Genomic DNA, 25,394 nt, shown 5'->3' on the forward strand with positions numbered 1-25,394 from the left:
TGTCTTTGACTCCTCCTGCCTATGTTTCAATAAGCACCTGGGACCATTTGGTTCTTTGCTTTATAGACACAGAGTAAAATACCTTTATGTCAGGAAATTGGCCCAGATAGGTATCCAGTGTCAGCAGGGACCCATCCACTAGTTTTTGATGGAAGTCTTCCCATAGCACATCACATTTCTGAAAAAAAAAGAGAGAGAGAGAGAAATAAAGAGATAATTGAATACCTTTCACTAAACTTCCAAAAAATTCTGAAACTAAAAAATTAGGTAACTAATACGTCCCCAGATAGTAGATGCTAGAAAGAATGTGGATTGTTCAATAATACAATAAAATTTCTAGGCTGTTTGGCTACCAGTTCTAAATGACAATATAGGTTATTTAAAGGTTTAGCTCATTAACAAATTTCTGATGCTGAATTATAAAGAATGTTGACCCCAACCAGCTCAGTGGTTGAGCATTGACCTATGAACCAGGAGGTCACGGTTCAATTCCCAGTCAGGGCACATGCCCAGGGTGCAGGAGGCAGCCGATCAATGATTCTCTCTCAGCATTGATGCTTCTATCTCTCTCTCTCCCTCTCTCTTTCTCTATAAAATCAATAAAAATATATTTTTAAAAAAGAATGTAGATCCCCACATTCTTCACAGGCGACCTTTGGGACTGTGAAGAATTTCACGTAGACTGCTTCCAAAGCCTTCCAGGAAATCAGAAACCACTTCAAACAAACAATAAACCATTGCTGAAGCTTCCACAGAGAGAAAAGAAAATTTACAGTCATAATGGAAAAGCACCTTCCAATTATGATAAAGACACAATGAATAGTAGGTATTATTATTATTATCATTATTATTCCTACTACTATTCCTATGTATAGGCATTGGGTTAAATCAGTGATTTTCAACCCGTTTCATCTTTGGCACACATAAATTACTAAAATTTCTGTGGCACACCAAAAATACATATTTTTGCTGATCTGACAAAAATAGGTATAATTTTGATTCATTCACACAGGGTGGCTATTATTGTGTAGGCTGTTGCTAATTTTTGTGACAGTCTAAGGAAAAAGGGTCAGTGCTTCTGACTAAACGGTCAGGTACTGCATGTTTTCCAAATTCTTGCAGCACACCGGTTGAGGTACACCGACTGAAAATCACCGGGTTAAATACGTATGCACGTACACGCATGTCATCTGATTCTCACAATAGCTGTATGCGGAAAGTCTCATTGTTGCCGTTGCACAAAAGAGAATACTGAAGCCCAGAGATGCTACATACCTGTGTACGTACATGGAGTCTGTCCCCTCATGGTTAAGGCTGAGAAGTGGTAAGAGGGGGCCGGGGAACAGGCTGCGTGAGCAGCACTCGGTGGGAGACTCACAGGAGCCCCCCGAGGCCTCCGGTGTGGGGCCATCCTGGCTCTTACCTCACCAACCGTCTTCACATCTTCCCGCCCATACCAATCAGGCTCATAGACTTCGTGCAGCGACTCGGTGAGCTTCATCGAGGCTTCTTGCATGCCTGGTGTTGGAGAAAAGCAACTCCTATTAGATAGAAACAGGTGAGGAGTTTCTTCCTCCTTCCAAGTGAGAGGAAAACCTTTGTTAATCATTTAAGCAAAAATTGTGGAGGCACAACTGCTAATTGCATCTGTAATTATATCTTTGCTTGAGGGTCTATAAGACTTCTCTGACTAGCCCTGACTGGTTTGGCTTAGTGGAGAGTGTTGGCCTGTGGACTAGAGGGTTCCAGGTTCAATTCCGGTCAAGGGCATGTACCTTGGTTGCGGGCACATCCCCAGTAGGAGGTGTGCAGGAGGCAGCGGATCGATGTTTCTCTCTCATCGATACTTCTAACTCTCTCTCCCTTCCTCTCTGTAAAAAATCAATAAAATATATATTTTTAAAAAAGGCTTATCTGACTATAGTGTGCATTTTCTGTTATTTACGTGATAATGATAGATATCGGGTCTTGACAATATAAACCAGGTGTCCTATTCTGAAAACAACAATAATAAAAATATGTCCTATTATGTGTGCTGTCACTTGCTAAACAGCATGGAACCATAAATGAATAGGACACCTAGAATACTTGTCCATAAAACTACAGACTCCTAAAAATGAAATTAATTTAAATGACGTTAAATACAAGAAATAAAGCATTTTTTTTAGAAGCAGATAGAAGCAAAATCAACACAATTTTAGGACATAACCGTTGAAACTGGTTTAAGTGGCCTAACAATTTTTAAAGGGGAAAAGAAAAGGTTTACTTTTCCCAATATTATTAAAATCTATATATACTGTTTTAAATCAGAACATTTTTAACTCTATGGGTCAGAATCCTCAGTAGAAAGACATTTGACTATTAATAATAAGAAAGATATAAAGTTTCCAGGTGCAACATGGTGATATAAATGATCACCAAACCTTCTCTACCCCTCCTTCAAAACAAGGAGGTGAAGTGTGGGTTGCCATGGAGACAGCTCCGCCTGAGAACAAACAAGGGGCATCTTTGGCTGCAGACTTGGAGAAGTGCCTCTCCAGCACCAGCCGGAAGGGGTTACCTGGCTGATGGCTTCTTGGCCTTTGTCACGAGGGGATAGGAAAAGGGGCTAGACAGAGGGAGAGCAGAGGCCAGTCGAGTGCTGTCATTGGAAGCAAAAACACCTCTCGTAACTTAATGCCAGTGAATCAAAGAGAGAAAAGTTTTCGTTAAACTGAAAGCTGCAGCCGTCTAGACTCAGCCGCATGCTGGTTGGATTTTAGGGAGTCCATTCTGGGTTCCATCGTGAGAGGAAAAACAAAACAGAAGAAGATGTCTGAAATGACAGAAGCACGTCCTTGCACAGGATGTATAAAAGTCAGTATGTGATTTGGTAGTTCCTAGTGCTTTTTCACTCTCCAGGCACAGAATGCCCCCACTTCCCTCCCCCTGAAAAGGTGATTCCTATTTGGCCTTTGCACATTACTGGCTGGAATGTGACCCAGGGCCAGGCCTTGCTCCATGAAGCACATCCCTGAGCATGTTGAAGGAGCCCTTTACAACAGGAGGAAACACCTTAACACGAGAGGAAGCCCAGGCAGGCGAGGTGGGAAAACAGTGACGACTCCAGTGCCCGGGGGCTCCGATGGAGCGAGAGTCTTGAAGGTGCGGAAAGCCAAACATCATGCGGACAGCTGCATCGGTCCCCAGCGCGTGCGGGTGCTCTCTCCTGTACGTGTGGTCATTGTGAGGTGGCAGCACCACGCTCTCAGGTTTCCACACTCGGCCCTCCCTAAGTACAAGCGTCTGCACTAACAACGTCCCCCTGCAGTTCAGACCACACTAGTCCCTGGATGACCGACCCCCTCCCATGTTTAGATGTGCAAGTCTTCTGAAGTTTTTTCCTTATAAATAGCTATTTAGATAGGTTATTAATGCCTTAGCAGGAAGAAAAGGGAGTAATGGTATCACAGGACAAATAACCTTTGTGGTAAAAATAAAACTGTGAATGTAAGCTTAAAATAAAGTTCATATGACCTTACTCATTGAGGTTAAAAGCAAAATGTTGCAGTAAATATGCCTAGCAGCCCAAAATAACTACTAATGGCTGTGTGGCTCAGTATGATGGACAATTTGGAAAGAATCTGTTTTGACATAGAAATTGTTTCTAGAACACTCTATACAAAGTACTGGATGGATGTGCAAGTGAACAAGACACACGCCTTGCTCTTAAGAAGCATAGAGACTGACAGGGGGATTTCAGGGACTCGGAATTTACTCTGCTGACAGACATAAGAGGAAAAAAGCTAAAACCTGTTTCCTTTAATCCAATTTGGTGACATTAAAGCAGAATAGACGCTATGTGACATTTAATAATATCTAATAGCTAACATTTTCTTAAAAGATTTGTGATTTTCGTAGAAGAATTCTGTTTTACTATTAGATAGGGACCACTTCCCTCTCTTCAGAATTTTGGACTTTCTCCAAGGCATTTATTGTAACAATCTCTATTTACATTTGCAACCAAATCTCTTTATCATCAAAGATATGTTGCATAGATTACACTGCTACCTGAATCTTCTTTGCTTAAGCTGCCTAAGGGTATATGTTTTAGTTAAAAACAATATCAGTTAAAATGATAACCAAAAACAGCTATAAACCACCAGTAGAATATCTGAAATAGTTTAAGTTTTACCCATTGTTTAGAAAAGAGTTGTTTAAGACAACAGGGGTTGCCTCAGGTAAAAGGAAGTGTTTAGAGCAGTGGTTCTCAACCTTCCTAATGCTGCGACCCTTTAATACAGTTCTTCATGTTGTGGTCACCCCCAACCATAAAATTATTTTCGTTGCTACTTCATAACTGTAATTTTGCTACTGTTATGAATCGTAATGTAAATATCTGATATGCAGGATGTATTTTCATTGTTACAAATTGAACATAATAAAAGCATAGTGATTAATTACTAAAACAATATGTAATTATATATGTGTTTTCCAATGGTCTTAGGCGACCCCTGTGAAAGGGTCGTTCGACCCCCAAAGGGGTCGTGACCCATAGGTTGAGAACCGCTGACTTAGAGACAGATGTTATGTGTTCATTATCCCTGTGTCTGGTCTCCTCCCCTCCCCATATGCCAGTGAGTCCTCACTTCAGGTCCCCGCTTGGGTGTCATACCAGTACCTCTAACTTTCCTGTCAAAACCTGCTCCTCCTCCTCTTCCCCATCCTCACGAATAGTGCCCAGTGGTCCCAGTTAGAAACATGGAAGACCTCTTCCTTTCATCCTCCTACTGAACTTGTCAGCGAGACAAGCCAGTGCTGCCTGATTCTCAGATGAAGTCCCTTCCTTCCAGGCCCACTGCCACAGCCTTCAAAAGGCACTCATCATCTCTTACTTAGATGAGATAAAATAATCCACGCAAACGGTTGAGCAAGTACCTAACACACTGCAAACAGTCAAATGCCAGCCTTCATAAAAACTACTTTTGGAGGCAGTATGGCATAGTAATTAAGATTATTATTTGCAATCAATCGGTCTTTATTAAAATCTTGGTTCCATCATACACCATCTGTGCGATCTTAGGCAAATTACCTAGCTACCCTAAATCTCGTTTTTCCAAAGCATACATTACTGAGCAATAATAGGACTTGCCACAGGTTGCAGTGAGAATCACATGAAATTAAACAGTTAAAGCTTATGTCAGTGCCTCACACATAAGAGCTCAATAAATGTTGGCTATTATTCTTACTGTGCTAGACTTCTACGTTTCCTTGGAGTTTCATTTCCTCTAGCCTGAATTCCAAACAACCACAACAATTATTTTTCTAAAATGCTAATCTGATCACATCACTCATTCCCTTGCCTATAATAATGTAACGACACTCTTTTCTCCCACTGGCAGAATAAACTCCCAATATAATGTAATACATTAGCACCTCTTTGTACATATGCTGCCTACCTTTCCACGTCTCATGCAGCTGTTTCCTGCTTGCCCCTCACTAATCTACTTGTTCCCTGAAGAGCCCCTGCTCCCTCCTGCTTCCGGAGCTTTTGTACATGATGCTCCTTCCAATACCAACCTCTTTCTTTGGTATATCTTTTTTTTTTTTTAATATATTTTATTGATTTTTTACAGAGAGGAAGGGAGAGAGATAGAGAGTCAGAAACATCGACGAGAGAGAAACATCGATCAGCCGCCTCCTGCACATCTCCCACTGGGGATGTGCCCGCAACCCAGGTACATGCCCCTGACCGGAATCGAACCCGGGACCCCTCGGTCCGCAGGCCGACGCTCTATCCACCGAGCCAGACCGGTCTCGGCATCTTTGGTATATCTTACAACCTGATGACCAGGTATGTTCTCTTTCTTGGTCCATTCAAGTGTAAGTTCCTAGGAAAGACAATTCCTGACCTGGCATCCTGTCCCTTACACAGATAGTAGAGTGGGGCTCTGCCCTCTGTTGTGATGGCACATATGTGGACAGAGCTGACTCCATTTCTTGAATCTAATACACCAGCTTAATTTTTGAGGGAATGAGCCCTAACCTTTGACCCCTGAGTAGACTCTGGAATATGTACAGTGGTTTCGGGCTAGTCTCAGAATTTCCATTACTCCTTCCTCTGGGGCAAGGAGCCTCACTGTTATCTCCCTCATCAGTTCACCCTAACCCCACACACTCCTTTCCTAGTACCTAGCCCCATCTCAAGGCAGAATAAGAGGGTGGTCTAGAGAAGATGAAAGTTGCAGAACTAGGAATGTCCTGCCACCACCCAGGACCCATTTCAGTACGTAAGTTCCCTAACAAATTCTCTAAATCGACAAGCTGGACTTGTCTGTCTGGTTCTTGGGTCTCTTGGCTCCTTCAGCATCTGGGTGCCACTTGGCACACGCAGCCTTTTCACAGAACAGCACACAATGCTGACTTCTGTTAAAATGCATATTACGATGCACATCTGCCTTTCTGTTTATTCAACTCTCTCCCCGTCTCTCCTGCAGGTTCCCCAACAGCAGGCTGGGTCTGGTTCATCTCTCATCTCCATCCTCTAGAACGGTGTCAGGCCCATAAGTGAGGCTCAATGTGATGGTTGCTACTAAAATGAATGAGAGCATAAGATCTGCCTTAAAAAGCCCAAGAATGCCACCTAAGTGATGATGAGTAGAGCTTAACCCAATTTCACAGAATGCCAGGGGTAGAGATTTGGGGGCTTCTAAGAGTAAGTGGAGGACTTTACAGATGAGAGACTTGGTGGTTTTCCCACGATGGTTCCTTTGTATATCTTATAACCTGATGGTTTATCTTATAACCTCTCCAGGGCCCGATCTCGTTCCTCTCTAATCCTGCCTGCAGTATTAGGTGGCTAGATTTCTTTCTGTGAAAACAGAAAAATTGGCCATGAAAGCACTTTGAAAATGCAAATTGTGATCTACTTATCATATAACCCTCATCTTTGAGCGTGTTCCCCAAACCCCACAACGTGCTCCAAGAAATTCTAACTGTAAGATTTTGAAAAGAAAAAAGTATCCCACAGTCAAATAACTGGGAAATGCCTCCAATCCATTAGGCCCTCTGGCAATTGCATTGATATGTTAAGGGTTCTGATAAACTCTGTAGTAACCTGTTTAAAAATTCATTTTAGCCAATCTTGGTCAAAGTAATGTACACCTGAGTCTCTTTTGTGGAGTACCATTTGTCAACATCATCCAGTCAATGAAAGGCGATGGCGGGGTGGGGAGGGGGCGGGGGGGGGGCGGACAGAGAAGTTCTTTCTCCCTCTTCTGGAGCCGTGGCCATTAGCAGTGGAGTGAAAGGTTGCTTTGATGATCCGCCCAGTGTCTCTCTGAGCTCACCCTTCACTAAGGGACTTTCCTTCTAGACCACGTTAAGGAAAAGAATTATGCCAGTCTTCTTAAACGGCATTCTCCACAAAGTGGTAAACTAGACCAAGATATATAAATTTTGAGGAAGAGATCCAATTCACTCAATCAACAAATGTTTCCACCTTTTATAAAACCAGCTAACAGAAAAAAATTCTGTGTTTGAAATATTATCTAACTAATCCTAAACCAATAATTAAAGAAATTCATAGAGTGCCTTCTATTTTCTGACTGGACTATTCTAATAAAAATAGTTGAGGTTAATTATTTAGTGCAGTTAATCATGAAGTTTGTAAGTTTGTGGGAGTAAAATTCTCTGAGCTTTACTTCTTTGCAAATGTAAACCAAGGCTAATGTCAGCCATGGCTGGGTGGCTCAGTTAGTTGAAGCATCATGCCATGCACTAAAGGGTTGCAGGTTCAATTCCCAGTCAAGGGCATTACCTGGCTTGCAGGTTTGATACCCAGCGTGTGCGAGGCAACCAGTCAATGTGTCTCTCCCAAGTTGATGTTGATGTCTCTCTCTCTCTATCTCTCCCTCCCTTTCTCTGCCCCCTCTTCCTCCCTCCCTTCCACTCTCTCTAAAAATCAATGGAAAGAATATCCTTGGGTGAGGATTAATTAAAAAAAAAGACTTTTGCCAAACTGCTCTCTTGAAAGGGGTCTGCTCCTACAACTTTGCTGATGCTAGGTATTATGTTTTCATTTTTATTTAATGTCTTTAAACATTAGGAAGAAAAATAAAATCACCTTCCTTTCGGTTTTATTTATACATCTATAATTCTTTCAACTCATCTTCATTTAGTTTACTTACTGAGCTCTTTATATTTTGGTTCATTTTCATTAAGTGTGTTGCCTAAATAATTTTTTAAACATAGATATATCAGTTTTATATACTTACAAGGTTAAATTTCTCAATCTTTCCCTTTATGATTTTGTCTTTGGGTTACCATGGTAAAGACCTTGTCACCCAAGACTAGAGACTAAGTCTATTTTATTTTATTTATTTTACCTTATTTTATTATTTTAGAATACCTCTTTGTACATGTATTTAAATTTTAACTATATTTGGAGTTAAAAAGGAGGGAGTAGAGTATGAGGTACCTCTTTGTACATGTATTTAAATTTTTACTATATTTGGAGTTAAAAAGGAGGGAGTAGAGTATGAGGATGGGAACCTCACTTTTTTCTGAGTGTTTAGCCAGTTTATCCAAGACCCCTTGTGAGACAATCCATTCTCTCCCCACTAATCTCAAAATCTGCCTTGTGATCTATCACACCCATGGGTACACTACGATCTGACCCCATGCTGGGACTGGATGACACATGGCAGAAAGCAATGGAACCCTCATCCCTAATGCTCTCTCCTCCCTCCACCACTGGCCTCATTTCTTTGCTTCTTATGGCTGAAGCAGAAACCAATGCCAGCGCCCCTCTGTCTCCATACAGTGGCAGGAGTACAGGTGTGGCTGGTCCCCACTCATCACAGACAGTCCAGGGTTGTGACTCCTGATAATTCTCCACTCCTGTCTCTGCCACGATTCTTGCCCCTTTCAACTAGAGCAGCGGTCACCAACTGGTGGTCTGTGGACCACTGGTGGTCCGTGAGGTCTGAAAGGTTGGTGACCGCTGAACTAGAGGGCTGAAGTGTGACTCTGTGAGTGTTCTCCTGCGACAGTGGTCGGCCAACTGTGGCTCTTTATATCTTGCTTCCACAAAATACCGGCTTCTGCGCATGGGCCACGAAGTTTCAATCGCACTGTACCTGCGTGCCCGCACGTGGTATTTTGTGGAAGAGCCACACTCAAGGGGCCAAAGAGTCGCATGTGGCTTGCGAGCCACAGTTTGCCGACCACTGTCCTGGGACATGCTCTCGCTCAGGATATAAACCAGCTGCAGCTTTTCTTAAACAAGCTCTCGAGCTTGCTCTCACAACTCTTCCTAGAAATCTCTTGCATGTGGGAGGCACTTATTTCTAGTTTCCAGCATCAGGGCAGACATATAGAGTGTCCCCAAATATGCATACACACACTTTGAATAATTATAAAGGCAGCGTTTCTTAAAATACATTGCAGTTTCAGAATGGAGCTATCAGCTGTGAAAGTGTGTATACATTTTGGGGGACACCCTGTATTTTTTTTTCTTTGCATATTCTGATGATCACTCCAGTGGGGATTTGGGAGTGGGTGGATTGGAACACCTGTGATCAAGTGCCATCTTGCCAGAAAGCCAAATGGTGGTGTAATTAACACTCAATCTTGTCACTCGTGAATTCCAAGAACAACCTGTGCTTGTAACATTCCATAAACAACGCACACACGTTACCTTTGATAGCTGCTAAGTACCCTCGGAGTTCCCGCTGAAGTCTGGTACCCTCGGCCTGAAAAACACAAAGAGATGCTGAGCCATTTGTCTGTATTCTGCACTGGAACATGTACAAAACAGTAAGCGTCGGAATTATTATTGCCAGGGGCTCATTCTTGAAGGAACATAAATATGTAGAGCCCAGCTGCTGTGGCCCAGGGGTTGAACGTCGACCCAGGAATGAAGCGGTCTCTGGTTCCATTGCCGGTCAGGGCACATGCCAGAGTTGCAGGCTCGATCCCCAGTAGGGGGCATGCAGGAGGCAGCCAATGGATGATGTTTCTCTCTCATAGATGTTTCTATCTCTCTATCCCTCTCCCTTCCTTTCTCTCTCTTAAACTCAATAAAACCATATTAAAAATATGTGGACACAGATTAAACAGGATGCCTATAAGTCTAGATATTTACAGATATTTCATTCAGTTTAAAAGAAAAGGACAAAGCAAGCACAATTTTTCTAAGAATGGAAACTGTGGCCCACCATAAGGTTCTTACATATTCAAGAGCTAGCAAGTCTCTAAGTTTTTGGGGGTTTTTTTTGTTTTGTTTTTTTGTTTTTTAAAAAATATATTTTATTGATTTTTTACAGAGAGGAAGGGAGAGAGATAGAGAGTTAGAAACATCGATGAGAGAGAAACATCGATCAGCTGCCTCCTGCACATCTCCTACTGAAGATGTGCCCGCAACCCAGGTACATGCCCTTGACCGGAATCGAACCCGGGACCCTTCAGTCCGCAGGCCGACGCTCTATCCACTGAGCCAAACCGGTTTCGGCGAGTCTCTAAGTTTTGACACATGGTTATAACAGTTGGAAATTGATCACCACTGTCCAATATGATAGCCACTAGCTACATGTGGCTGCTCAGTGCTTGCAACATGACTAGTCTGAATGGAGATGCATTATAAGTGTAAAATCCACACCTGATTTTAGGGACTTTATACAAAAAAGTCATTAATATGTTTTATATTAATTGTGTGTTAAAACAATATTTTGGATACACGGAGTTAAACAATTGGGGTATTAAAATTAATTTCACCTATTTCTGTTCACTTTTTAAAATGTGGACACTAGAACAATTTAAATTACATATGTGGTTTGCATTATATTTCTTTTGGACATAATCAGAATAGAGAAATGGGTAAAATGTAAATTTTGACATATGAATCTTAGTTTTGTTTTGGATTACCCTTAGAAACTCTGCGACTCTGAGATTAGGATTAGATTGCAAGTAGTTGAATATGGAGTTAACCCAGGAAATGCCAACAGGGGCATGGAGAAGTGAAGAGGGTCGACGGCCATACCACCCTGAACGCGCCTGGTCTCGTCTGATCTAAGCAGGGTCGGGCCTGGTTAGTACTTGGATGGGAGACGTGAAGAGGGGAGGGAAGAGAGCCATCGCAGGTGCAATATCAGGCAAGTTACCCCGTGGCCTTAGTCCCCCTGGGGAATTCTGGGAGACAGTGTCAAACCCTCTAGATATCCTCAGTGAGGGGCAGAGAAGCTCGGGCATTCATCCATCAGCTCCTGACAGTCATTGGTCGAGAACTGCTCCTGGGACATGATTCCCCCAATATGTCCACACAAGGGCAGAGAGGTCTCCAGTTACCAGAAAAAATCCTCAGGCAAAAAGTTTCCCTTGCTGGCAGTTGCAACTAGATCTAGTGGGCTCAGAAAAGGTAGGTGCTGGGGCATATGTCTGGCATCCACAGTGTGTGCTTTCACTACACCTGAAAATATAAAAGTATGTGTACTTTAATTGCATAATTATTTAACAAAATTTCAGAGAGCTAGTATACTGAATGACTCCACCTTGATAATTAATAATATAGCATCTATATTATAACTCTAACTTGATCGTTAATAATGTAGTTAATAACATAGCAACACTAATAGTCATAAATAAATAAACAATTATTTGTTAGTATTTACTAAAAAGCAGGGAGGGATGAAGGGAAAATACCTACTTCCTTCAGTGAATTATTATCTAGTAGGGGAAGTAAAATATCTAAATAGAAAACTTCAAAGTAGATTACATTTAGCTCTGCAACAGCCATGCAAAATGTTTAGAGGACAAAGCAAAGAAAAATATTCATCAAATTTAAAGGTAGTGATGAATACAAAGAAACTCTGAAAAGAAGTGTTTAAGACAGGGGTGGGGAACGTCCACAGGCCACATAAGGCCCACAAAATCACTTGGTCTGGCTCTGCCAAGGCATTAGAGATGAGTTAATTAAATGTCTGACCAAATATAGCAGGCTAATTTTTAAATTGGTAATTTTGTATGACCTGCAAGTGATGTTATAAATATCCAAATGGCCCTTGGCAGAATAAAGGTTCCACATGCCTGGTTTAATACTATGCTGGTCCCCCAAAGGGATTCTATAAAAGTATATTTTCCTAATACAGTACAGATATAGTGACATTATTTTTATGAAATATATGTAAAGCTCAGGTGAGGTTTTCTTTTTCTGCATTAAGCGCTAGCTATTTCTGTCAGCTCTGTAAATCCAGGTACTACCAGATAAAAGCTTAGGGTTAATTCATAATGAACTTCAACCAGAATGGTTCTATTCAGGATGCCCAAGCAGTAATCATCAAAGTTCTAAACAACTGACTCCCTTTCTCATCTCTCAAAATGGTTTAAAATAAAAACTCTAGATTTCCCTTGTCTTGCTGAGCCATTTAGAAATGTAGTGTGAAGGCAAATTGCCATGAGCTACCCCAGTGATGGCAAACCTATGACACGTGAACTCATTTTTTTGGTTGATTTTTCTTTGTTAAATGGCATTTAAATATATAAAATAAATATCAAAAATATGTCGTTGTTTTACTATGGTTGCAAATATCAAAAAATTTCTATATGTGACACAACACCAGAGTTAAGTTAGGGTTTTTCAAAATGCTGACACGCCGAGCTCAAAAGGTTCGCCATCACTGAGCTAGACAATAATAATAATAACAACAACAACCCAGGTTGGATTTCCAAAACATCAAAGTGTAGTGGGAACCTGTAGAGAAAGGATGAGGAGAAGAAAGAGAAAATGCTGATGATAAACACTTGTAAAGATAATGAAAGAGTCAGGCCAAGGTCTGCAACATCACTACAAAAAGTCAGAATTTGGGGAAGAAAGAAACAGGTCTTTCTGCTACTAAATATCTATGATGTGACGGGCACTGTGCTAGATTCTGAATACATAAAATTTTGAAAAGCAATGGCTCTGGGATATTTTATTCTTGTCACATCTACACTGCATCTTTCTTCCAGATCTGTTTTGGGGGAGGATTCTACATTCTTCCCCATTAATATCAAACTTGGCTGTGGGACTTGCCATGTGAGGGGAAGTGGCGTGTGGCTTCTGAGCATCATAGTCTTACCACCTCTTTGCCTACCGAGAGCCCCGGTCTATTCCAGAGAGGGGTTACTTCTCCATCATGGGTCATAGAGCAAAGGAAACATGAGGCGCATCTACCCTTCACATTTTCATAAGTGAGAAATAAACATCTGTTGTTCAAAGCCACAGAGGTATTGCTACTATAGCATAACCTACCCAAACAACCTGATACAATGGTTCGCCATCAACAGTGGAAATGCTGAAAGATGGAGGTTGAAATCTAACAGGAAAAAAAAAAAAAGCCAATGGAATGAGCGAGCAGAAGAGCACTAAAGGCATTTACAAAAACATTTCAGAAAGGAAATCAAATTGGGAAGATCAAAGATAAAGTGGATGGCTTAGCAAATTGAAGCTCTAGTGCTGGTCAAGTGATGGAAAGAGGAAGAATGGTTCGGAGAGAGGACAGCAAGACCCAGAACCATTTGTCACAACAGACGGCAAATCATTTAGAGATATTAGTATCTGTAATTAGATATGTGATTTACCTGGACAGATCCAGACCAACTGGAAGTCTAAAGCCCTAAAAGGTACAATTGGGATTTAAATAGGGTTGGGATCCCCGAAGGCAGTGGTCCTCAACCTTCCTAATACCGCGACCCTTTAATACAGTTCCTCATGTTGTGGTGACCCCCAACCATAAAATTATTTTCATTGCTACTTCATAACTGTAATGTTGCTACTGTTATGAATCGCCATGCAAATATCTGATATGCTATATGTGTTTTCCGATGGTCGCGACCCACAGGTTGAGAACCGCTGCTAAGGCCACATTTCTCTAAGTGGTTAAGTGTAGACCTTGGGGGTACTACATGGCTTGCCTAGGGCGCATGCAGCCACAAAATAAACCTACAGCATCTCTCTGGGACAACAATTTATTGAGGCTGAAGGGGAGCAAATGGGGAGAAAGCGTTATTTTATAACCACTGTGCCACCTGTTGTGATGTAGAAAAAAAAACTGCATAGAGATGAAAAACAGAACTTCCCAGACATCTCCTGCTCTCCGCTGTCTGCTGGGGGCCTCTGCTCTACCACTGCCCATGGGCCTCCCCTGAAAAATCTGAGAGGCCCTGAGCTAAGACAGGGCTCACTTCTCACCCAAAAGGATGTTTTCCCCTCAGAAAGTAATACGAAGCCAACTATGGTATGGCCATAAGTCACCACAATTGTCCAGGATATCTGGAAATAGCAAAGGAGTAGTGGAGAAGGGTATTCTTCTCCTAACTATTGAAGGAATAAAGCCTGTCCAATGATGCCCACAATTAAACCACTGGTTTTTCTTTCAGAACAAGAAAGAGAATGATTCATCCAGCCCAAAGAAACAATAACCATTTTTTAAATGAAATAAGAATCCCAAGAAGAGATTTTTTTAGCTATAAGAGTGGAAGAAAGTTCAAATTATACAATAATGGCTTCAACAGATGAGTGCAATTTAAGTAGATAAAATTAAGTTCATTTAAATAACCTTCTTCCTGCCCTGGCCTGATGGTTCTTTTGGATGGAGCATCCCTGTACACCAAAAAAAGGTTGTTGGTTGGATTCCAGATCAGGGCACATACCTAGGTTGGGGGTTTGATCCCCAGTTGGGGTATGTATGGGGGGGGAGGGTGGACCAATCAATGTCTCTATCACATTGATGTTTCTCTCTTTCTCTCTCTCTCTCCTTCCCTTTCTCCACAATCAATAAAAACATATCCTCAGGTGAGGAGTAAAATAACTTTCTTTTTTTCTAATTATTAAAATTCGTAATTTTCCCCCTGAGTATGGAGGTTCATAAATCATTTGGTAATAACCATATTAAATTGCACTTATATTTATCTGAGTCAGAAAAAGTAAGAGACTCTCGAGAGAAATGTTCACCTCCTAGAATATGCCGCAGAGTAGTCCTGCACAGAACCTACTGCACAATAAAGTTTTCTTAACACCATCATTCTATGTGAGTTATAAGACGTTTTATGTTTGAAATAAATTCTTACAGCACTGCTATTTCACTGAAGTTGTTCCAAATCCCTCTGAAAATTACCACTTTGGTAATGCAGCCTTGAATATTGCACGCATGCGCGCAAGAAAGAGACTCAAAATTTCACATCCTTGAGACTATATGCCTGTTTTCTCCCTTCTTACCTCTACAAGGTGAGATAAAATTATTATTCTGACTCATGGTCACACTATTCTCAGGGCTTAGAGCCACATAACAGCAAATGAGTGTATTATAATTCAGTTGTCTGATTCCCAACTCATACTCCTCTTTGTCAAGATCCAAGAAGGATTCACCACCTACAGAATCCCTTGCCCTGGCAAATAGTATAATAATGTTACTCTGGTGTTAGAGGTTCTTTGTTTATTTCTTTTCAACTGAATCATTTATCAATGTCAGGAGCTACTACTTCTCCAGCCCAGATGGTCCCCCAGGCCCCTTTCTTCCCACACAGCCCGAGGGAGTAGGCCTGCTTTCCTCTCCTTATTAAAACTGCTCCCACCTGCTCCCTCCCTTGGGTGTCACATTCTTGCAGAGCTAGTGAGAAGGAAGCAGTCTCCCTACTTCCCTGCTTCCCAGCTATCCTGGAGAACAAGCCAGAGTCGTGCTGGGTTTCATCATGGAGATATCAAAAATTAACAGGCATGCAAAAAAGTACACATGGTTTTAAACCTTATGAAGGTCCGAGAAGCACTGCCTCCAGTCAAAAATTCCCTTTATTCCTTTTCTGAGTGGTATCTCAAAGCTGTTGTTTTCTTCTTATCCTCCTGAGGACTGCTCATGATATCCCCACCAAGGATTAGGGTGAAATTTAAAACCTAACTAAATAGTCAGAGAAAGAATGCAGAAGGGACATCATCACGGGAGGATTCAGATATCTTTGTTACTGAACACAAATAAATCACATTACATACCTAATTAAATGTTTCCAGATTCTTTTACAGCAGGTTGGTTCTCAGTAGCACCAATTCCTTAATTATTGATGATGAAAAAAGATGATGAAGATGATGATGATGAGTGTATGTATCTTGGGGCAAAGGTGGGGGTGGGGTGGAGTAAGGGGTGCAGTTCCCTGACTTGCTGGGCTCAGGACATCTCATTTGTTCGTTCCCAAACTTACTGGGCTCAGGACAGCTCCCTTGAGGACCCTGGACAGCGCCCAGACATGTCTGTGATTCAACCTTAAAAGATTTAATCTATGTAGTGTCAAAGGACTGGCTATAAATGCAACCTCATCAAGGTTTCCTATTGCATTCTGGTAAGAGCACAGAAGAGTAGAAGATTTTTCTCCAAGGTGAGCCAGTTGGCTGGTAAGAAGAGCTACCATAGATTGTGACACACAGAAAAGCTCTGGTAAACCTCTAGCATTGGGCATACACACAGGGCTGCAATAAATTATGTGTGAAAATTAATGAATCCAGTTGTTTATTATTTAGATACACTAAATTCTGATGCATTAAAATATGCTAGTGTTAATAAATGCTTTATGCCTACAACTGTAGGGCCTAATAAAGGAGGTATACTCTTGTTAGATCAGCCACTGCTGCCCAGAAGAAAGAAGCCATAGTTGAGGCATTAATTTGACTGAATTGTAGACACCATCCATAAAATGAATGAATACTTTCTAAAACACTAAGCTCAGGGCAGCAACCACTACAAATTCAGGGGCACCAGGCTCACACACTACCACGCTCATGACACTGCAGCCCTGTCTTGCAAAATCAAATCCAATGGATTTTATTCATAAGGTTATACAGAGCTAGCAAATCACTTTAAGGCAATAAGTAATCAATGCTTATTAAACAAGCAATAGGTTGTTGAATTGACATGTTAAAATATAGTAAATGTAGTAATAATTTATATTTATAGATCATTTTTGCTATAAAAAGAAAAACATAGGAGAAAAACAACAACATATACAATACAGACGATTTTTTTCATTAACTTGCCCCTGTAACTCAGAAACTAACTGTGAGCTGACGTTTGGAAAGGGGCTCAAGGAGAAAGCCAACAGTACTAATAGATATATGAGACTTGATCTGAGGAGATGTAACTTCACAAAGTGGTGATTTCACAAAGAAAAGTACAGTCATCTCATCTGCGGTCCTGAGCCGACAGAAGGTCCTGTAGTTCCATTATTATTTTTGCTCGATACTGACATTTTTCTCTTGAAAAGGCCAAGTAACATATTAAATTAAAATTGGCTCAACTTCTCAGAGTTCAGACAGGTCAACTCAATCTTGAAAGCCATGCTACTGCTTTCTTATATTTGAAGCTCAGAAGAAAATTAAATTGTCAAGGAGATGAGACTTAATGAAGCAATAATCAGCACCTTGATTAGCAGATGACTAATGATATGTAATATCAGAATCCACTTATGATCAAAGCCAACAGGAGTCTGCGGAACACTACAGGCATTCTTGGTTGACCAGGAAATGGAGCTCTCCCTATCACAAGTTCAGGTGCATGAAATGGAAGACAAGACTTCTTCAAAGGTAACAGTAGCAGGTTCTCTAAAATTTCCATTTTTTGTTTTCTTGATTTGAGATCTTTATAGCAAACAAGAGCTGCCTTCAGAACCCAGCACTGATTTCAAAAAACAATTTCTCCATGTTTAATATTTTTTTGGTACACATTAAGGCAAAAGATATAAGATAGGAAATCAGAGAAGATTTTGAAATCTTATTCCTGGATGGATGGCATTAGGGGCTGGTACATGGGAGGGAAGTGGATATCAAAGAGAACATCTCAGTTTTCACAATTTTATCCAAGCTTCACGACCCAATTTCCAATTATCCCTGAGTCATCAACTCCAGGTATAGCTGTGATATGAAGGCCAAATAAAATATACTTTCTACCTTTCACCAAAACGAAATTAGAAAGCTCGTTAGTAGTTATATGTACTATTTTTCCATGTATTTCCCTTAAGCCTTGAGTTTATACAGACCTCTAGTCTTGTCTTTTGGAAAAGCTAACCCAGCGTGTGTACAAGGGGATGGAACCGCCTCATTAGAACCATTCAACTCATCACACCATGCAGGCTGCATACAATTTGAAGATATGCTTTATTGCCGTTAGGCAATTGAGTTTGTGACCCTTGAAGAGCCATTCCAATTTTTCCCCCTTTCATTGTGTATGAAGAGACTTGACTTATGAGGTACATTAGGGGAATTATACAAAATCTTTTCAACTTTTGCCTTAATACCTAGAGTACAGAATTGAATATAGTCGGGGAGAGACTGACCTAGAAATTAAGGCAAACTGCACAGGTGTTCCACCCCAACAGTAACTCTTCCTGAGGCATACTGTTCAATGTCCCTTTCTGGGGATATGGATGCCAGCTCGCTATTGACAATGTTCTATCATGTCCAAATGAGACAGGATGTGGAAGTTCTAGAAAAACAACAGCTACATCAAGCTTCATAGATGCATCACTGGGAGGGAAGAAGTGCCTTGCCTCTCATTACTCCAGTCATAATATAACAGCCAAAATGTTTCTGAAACTGCCATTTATGATGCTGTATTAGTGTATGAGGGCTGCTATAATAATATACCAGAGACTTGGTGGCTGAAAAAAAAACAAAACACAGAAATTTATTTCCTCACAGTTCTGGAGGCTAGAAGTCCAAGACCAAGTATTGGCAGGTTTGGTTTTGCCTGAGGTCTCTCTCCTTGGCTTGCAGACAGCCTCCTCCTCCCTGTGTCCTCACATGGTCTTTTTCTGCATGTGTTCATCCCCATGTCTCTCCTGCTTCTTATGAAAACATCAGTCTCATTGGGAAGAATCCTTCCATATGACCTCATATGATCTTAATTTCCCCTTTACTGGACCTGTTTCCAAATACAGTCACATTCTGAGGTGTACTGGAGGTTAGTTACAACTTCAATAGGTAAAATTAGGAGAGACACAATTCAGTCATAACACTGTCCTCAAAGCAAACCTTTAATACAGCAATAAAGTCTAACACTAAGTGGTCCCTTTGTTCCAGAGACTGTCCTAAGTCTCAAAGGTCTATTAACCCATCATTCTCCCAATAACTCTCCCATGTTGGCACACTCTTACACATGAGAAACTGAGGCACAGAGGCTAAGAAATATGCCCAAAGGTCATGCATCTAGCAGATGGCAAGCCTGGGCAGTCTGGGATATTTAAATCCCATAATCTGCCTCAAGAGCCCGTATGCTTGACCACTGTCCTCTATGCCCCAGTCTTTAAAGGGATGGATGCCAACTGTGGACGCATGAGACTGTCCCGGTGGAATCAACTGCCCATCAATGAGAATAATTTAACCAAAGGCATTCTCTGTGCTCTCATGATGCAGTTCTACTCTATAAACAAAACTACCAATTGTTCACTCTTTGTCATGATTCTAGAGTATGTTAACACGTGACGCATGGCGCACAGTGGCGAAGTCAGTGGGCTGTGGGGCTGCACTGCCTGGCTTTAAAATAGGAGCTCTGCTACCTCTAACTGAGCAACTTTGGGCCACACTTAACTGCTCTGGACCTCTGGTTCCTCATCGGTAAAATGAAGATGATAACATTACTCACTTCCTGGGGCTCTCATGAAGGTCAGGGGGGACAGTCCACGTAAAGTACCAGACACAGTGCACATTCAATGAATGTTGGATGGCTCTGTCTATCTGGTACTTTTTAAGTGATAAACTGTGCAAAGAGTGGGTGTTTCATAAAAGCTTAACTAAGTTCTGCTACGTGTCATGTTACAAAGGAATATTTTCATGAGAAATGTACAAAACCGCCCCAAAACAAGTTAATTGGAATCTTAGAATGTCCCCTTGTGTTTCATTTATACTTCTAAGTCTCACATACACAGTTACATTTCCAGAAAGTTTGTGTTTATATCTTTAAATATTGCAGGAACAGAAGATCTTAGAGTACAAAGAAATAATTTATGCAGATATATAAGAACCACTTAACAATGGATATGAGAAAAATCAAGCCAATGTCATAACATTACTGTGAGGAAATAAGAAAGCAATGAATGCCATGGCCAAAAGAATAATCAAGATCATTCTCAAAATAAAAGTTTTTGTAACAATACTTGGTTTTCTTATGCATAAAGCAGAATTACAATTACGGATTGCTAGGAGAATCGAGTAGAACAGTGTACAAAGCACATTATAAATGCCAATGCCTACTTATGGAAAGTCTTCAGAATAAAAATACTTCATTGCTGCTTTTATTTTATATAAGCCATTCAGGTGTGGCTTTGAAATTTGCAAATTTTTAAGGCTCCTTAGAAGATTCTTATAATTGTCCAGGTTTAGAAACATATTAGATGTGCAATTAAGGATGTCATTATCTCTACTATATCAGTATAATTTCAGGTTTACATTCAAATTGTTAACCTTATACGAGAGCTCTTTAGAGACACAAGTCAAATTTGTGAGCCGATTCAGAAGTCTGGAGTGGGGCCCAGGAATCAGTATATTTAAAAGTCCTCCAAGTAATTCCGATAGTTATGTGGAAACCTCTCCTATAATTTTGCACTGTTTCTATCACTTAATTGAGACTAAATGTGTTGACAGACACTCTAGTATGTAGCTCTAGTATGAGGCGACCAAAAAGTCCCTTAAAATATGTCTGGCTCCAGATCTCAGTCTGTCACCATAAGACATTCCTTATAACACATTGTCATCACTTAGATGGCAGCTCTAATGCAAAATCAGCCATGGGGCTTACAGGGTGACATATGAGAATCACAGGCAATGGGAACCAACAATATTGATGCAAATCTGAGCTTCAATTGCAACTCGTCTATGCAGATGTTCACAACACTTCAGACGGTCTCCTAGGCTTGGATGAGCGATATGCCTAATTCTCTGCATCCCATTGCCAGAACGGTGCAGTCAATCTGGGGACCATTTAGAGAGGAACATCCAAACTCAGCTAATAAGCTCACTTCACAGGGAGAAGTGGAAGATACATGGAATTGGTCTCTAAATGAATGCGGAGGGATTAATCCCTGTTGGCATGTTGGTTAATGTAGTTAAGTAAAGTAAAATACAATTAAAAATAGGGAATAGGATAGAATAGATGAAAGGAAACCTTCAGAGCAATAACAAAAAGAGCTTCCACTAGAAGTGAATTCCTAATGGCTTCCTAGGAAGTGGCACAACAGTGCTGCCTGGAACATCAGTAATTTGGATCACCTTTTAGTTAGACACAACTAAAGCTTTTAATGTATACAGGCCATAACTGAGGAGATATTCTTGTAGATGGAATGAAACAAAAAGAGTAAAGAGGATAAAAGATAAATGTTCCTCAATGAACATTTTTGCCCTCCCCCCGCATCTGGCACCATGGACAGCAACACCCTAATATTTACAATTTCCTCTGTGGACACTGGTAGCTACAATGACAGCAGGAACATAAACCCATGTCCTTACATTGTCCCATGTCCAAACATTTTCCAGAGGGCCTGGAAAGCCTCTTATGGCCCAGCTTTCTTCTCACCTCTAGAATGAACTCTAGATTTGAAGCTTCAAACCGCAGAGACCCCACCTGTATCTTCCCTCTCCCTGACCCTCATGCATGATCTCTAAAGAGTGATATGCTAATCAATTACCCAAGCCTTAGAGAGATAAACAAATAATTTTAAAAACTGTGCCTTTATTCATGTGTCTGTTAAACACATAGCAGCCCATTAAAGGAACAAGTATCACAAATCGTGTTTCTCAACCTTTTTCCATCATGGCCTCCTCTGATGAGCTTTTTACGACATTTTTCTAATGTCAACCCCCCCCCCCCCCCCGCAGCCGCCCCATGAAATTTTAATACCACAGATACACTATAAATATGGTTATGTAATATATACACATAAAACCAGTACAATTTTTTCATCCACCAAGAACCAATTTTCACCCTCGTGGGGGAGATATACTCCCCACTGAGAATGCATGATCTTGAAGCAGGCAGCAATTAAAGTAATTTTGCCAAAAGTATCTAACTACTGCTAATAGTTAGTGGAATATAAATCACCAGAAACATTATCTTTCCTATAAATCAATAAACTATATTAAAAAGCTCCAGAGAAGCGACGTCTTAATCTCCTGAGATTCTCCTGAGAAGAAACAAATCTCTCTGCAGTGCCTACTTCCCCTTCCTTCATCCTCCACAGGCGAGTCTTACAGAACGACAAGCTTTACCCTCGGTTAACACCAAACCCAGTGAAGGTCTTTCTTCAACCTTAAAGCATGTTAGCTACATGCTAAACCACAAACACTGTCCACCCATTTCCACCCCAGAAACTAGATAAATGCACTCACCTCTTGCCGTTTGAAGTTCTGTACATATTCTTCAAACTGTTCGTCTTTTGTCTCATCAGCTTTTCCAAGCTTCTGAAGGACCTAATTTGCAAATACAACAAAGTGGTTTGATTTAATAATGGTTTCAAATAATAGAGGAAAGCTGCTGTTTTGCTCCTCTGAGAATTCACTCGCAGCCTAGCTAGTTTTTTGGTTCTGGAAGCATCTTGGCTTGGTGGCTTTGGAGCTGAACACACTTGGATTTCAATTACAGGCCCACCACTCACAGGTTGTGTGACCTTGAGCAAGTGTCATGCTAGGCTGAATTTGTTTATTTACATACTGTATCTGTTTCCCCCAATAGGACACAAGACTTAAAGACAAAAGCTATTCCTTGTCCTTTTGTCCAAAGCATCTGGCACAATACCTGATACATAATAGGTGCTCAAATTTTTGTTAAGCGGCGAACCAAAGTTATTTGACTACAGTATTCACCTACTCCATAGGGATGGTTTTAGAAATACTGGAGGTTTTGATAACTGCCGCAGAAATGCCGATTTTGCAAAGAAAGGGTACAAGCTTCCCAAGGCCCGGAAAACAGGCACGACCATCGAGGGGGTGGTCTACAGGGATGGCATAGTACTTGGAGCAGATACAAGGGCATCTGAAGGGATGGTTGTTGCTGACAAGAACTGTTCAAAGATACACTTCATATCTCCTAACATTTATTGTTGTGGTGCTGGGACAGCTGCAAACACAGATATGACAACACAGCTCATTTCTTCCAACTTGGAGCTCCACTCCCTCTCCACTGGCTGCCTCCCCAGAGTTGTGACAGCCAATCAGATGCTGAAGCAGATGCTTTTCAGGTATCAAGGTTACATTGGTGCAGCCCTAGTTTTGGGGGGCGTAGACGTTACTGGACCTCACCTCTACAGCATCTATCCTCATGGATCAACTGATAAGTTGCCTTATGTCACCATGGGTTCTGGCTCCTTGGCAGCAATGGCTGTGTTTGAAGTTAAGTTTAGGCCAGATATGGAGGAGGAGGAAGCCAAGAAGCTGGTGAGCGAGGCCATTGCAGCTGGCATCTTCAATGACTTGGGGTCTGGAAGTAACATTAACCTCTGTGTCATCAGCAAGAGCAAGCTGGACTTTCTCCACCCGTACTCAGTACCCAACAAGAAGGGGACCAGGTTTGGATGGTACAGTTGTGAGAAAGGGACCACTGCAGTCCTCACTGAAAAGGTCACTCCCCTGGAAGTCGAGGTGCTGGAAGAGATAGTCCAGACGATGGACACTTCCTAAACGGTGTCAGTGGATGGCTGCTCTAGAAGATGGGGGGCAACAGAGACCTCCCCTGTAAGACATTCATTTCAGTTTGCTGATTGAGACCCAATAAAAAAATGGAAACAAACAAACAAAAAAGAGATACTGGAGTTAGGCATATGGTAAGCTTGCCTCCACCATCTTCCAATGATATTTCTTTCAACTGAATAAATACTCGAAGGGGCACTGGGCTACACAAGGCCCCATGCTAAGTACTGGGTATCCAGAAATACAAAGACAAATAAACCAAGGCCCAGCACATAATCATGGGACTTTTGCTGCTGACCTGTCCCCTGGCCCAGTGCTGGTAAAAGCGGGCCTTGGTGCACAGCTTGGTCCTTCCCACATGCACCCAGGCCCAGCAGAGGCAGCCACAAACTGTGGATCACTTGTAGCTCCAAACAGGTTGCCAAGGGCACTCCACAGGCAGCGTCTTCCATTGCCTTGCACCAGAGTTCCTCCCAAGAGACCCAGAACCAATGCACCCCGTGGCCAGCATCAGACTGTATCAGATCAGGGCCCAATAAGCTTTGCCAGTGGCATATCCAGAGGGAGATATGGCACCAAAACCTGCTGAGGTAAACTCCACTTGGGGTCATCGGCACCCGCACAGTAGATTACAAGCTATGGCTGGGGTTGATCCTCACAGTCAGCCAGCCTGAGGGTCAATCCCACACATGAATGGACCAATAGCAAGCAAGTCTCAATTACAGCATGAGGGCCAAACATGAAACATTCCTGGAGTATCCAGCTCAGGTGATCAAGGAGACTGCACCACTGGACCCCACAAGAAACTACTACATCAGGCAACCCCACAAAGACGGGGAGTCATAGCAGATCTATTCACTACACAGAAACAAACCCAAAGAGGCAACCAAAATGGGGAGAAAGTTACTTCAGAAAAAAAGAAGAGGATCCTGAGAGCCACGACTGGGTACATTATTCAATATTTCCATATCTAATTTCTAAAACACAACTTATTCAAGAAAATAGAAGCCCCACAAACATTGCCTTCTCAACATACCCACACCCAATGGCATTACCAAATACTTTTCTATGAAACGTAAACATTTGGGCATTAAAACATATACTCACACACAGCACTTTCTATGGCTAGGTTTTATATCACATTATGCTAATTTGCTTCCTAAAATCAAAAATATAACCTTGTACAAATGAATAAGTCTTAATGATTCCTTTCAATGCAAAGACAGAGAAAAGTCACCAAAACTTAGGAAGCGACAAAAGAGATTCCTGGGCGTCCCCTTTAGGGCAGTGCTGGACTTGCACTTCTGATTGGCTTCCTATCGACTGACTACTTACAGCTCCACAGAGATGGGGGTTAACCTGAAGATTTTTTCTGTAAGAGATAAAAATAGTTTCTGCTCAATGGAAAGTTGAACCTCAAAAGTTTATAGCTTATGATCCTGTGGGACATTAACCCGTTTTGGATCTAAATCAGCAATCTTACTCTAAAATCCCTTTATTAAGTAGTCACAAACACCCAGATCCTCAACGACACTTTGAATCAGTTTTAAGACCTTATGAATTATATTAGAGACCCGGTGCATGAATTTGTGCATGGGTGGGGTCCAGCTGGCCCACCCCAATTGGGGCCTATCAGGGCGGGCTGGCCCGGGGAAGGGGCCGTAGGAGGTTGGCCGGCTGCAGTGCGCATCATAGTGACTGGTCATTTCGGTTGTTCTGGTCA

At 41.5% G+C, this 25,394-nt stretch overlaps 2 protein-coding genes across 3 annotated transcripts in view; one reads left to right on the forward strand and one right to left on the reverse strand.

The window, feature by feature from the left end:
• Window positions 1-25,394, reverse strand: part of AMPH (amphiphysin) — a 146,180-nt gene that overhangs the window by 60,040 nt on the left and 60,746 nt on the right. For both annotated transcript variants that reach the window (XM_059655726.1, XM_059655727.1), the window contains exons 2-5: window positions 22,376-22,456; window positions 9,680-9,734; window positions 1,424-1,518; window positions 83-178 (exon numbers count right to left, since the gene is read on the reverse strand). In XM_059655726.1, coding sequence (XP_059511709.1) covers window positions 83-178; window positions 1,424-1,518; window positions 9,680-9,734; window positions 22,376-22,456 — 327 coding nt within the window. The remainder of the gene's footprint in view (window positions 1-82; window positions 179-1,423; window positions 1,519-9,679; window positions 9,735-22,375; window positions 22,457-25,394) is intronic.
• On the forward strand, window positions 22,494-23,765 carry LOC132211293 (proteasome subunit beta type-7-like). The gene is made up of 2 exons (XM_059656039.1): window positions 22,494-22,555; window positions 22,816-23,765. Exons 1-2 carry the CDS (start codon window positions 22,494-22,496, stop codon window positions 23,660-23,662), a joined length of 909 nt encoding a protein of 302 aa, XP_059512022.1. The 3' UTR covers window positions 23,663-23,765.

The sequence above is a fragment of the Myotis daubentonii genome, chromosome 10, assembly GCF_963259705.1.
Source record: "Myotis daubentonii chromosome 10, mMyoDau2.1, whole genome shotgun sequence".
In the NCBI taxonomy this organism is placed as follows: Eukaryota; Metazoa; Chordata; class Mammalia; order Chiroptera; family Vespertilionidae; genus Myotis; species Myotis daubentonii.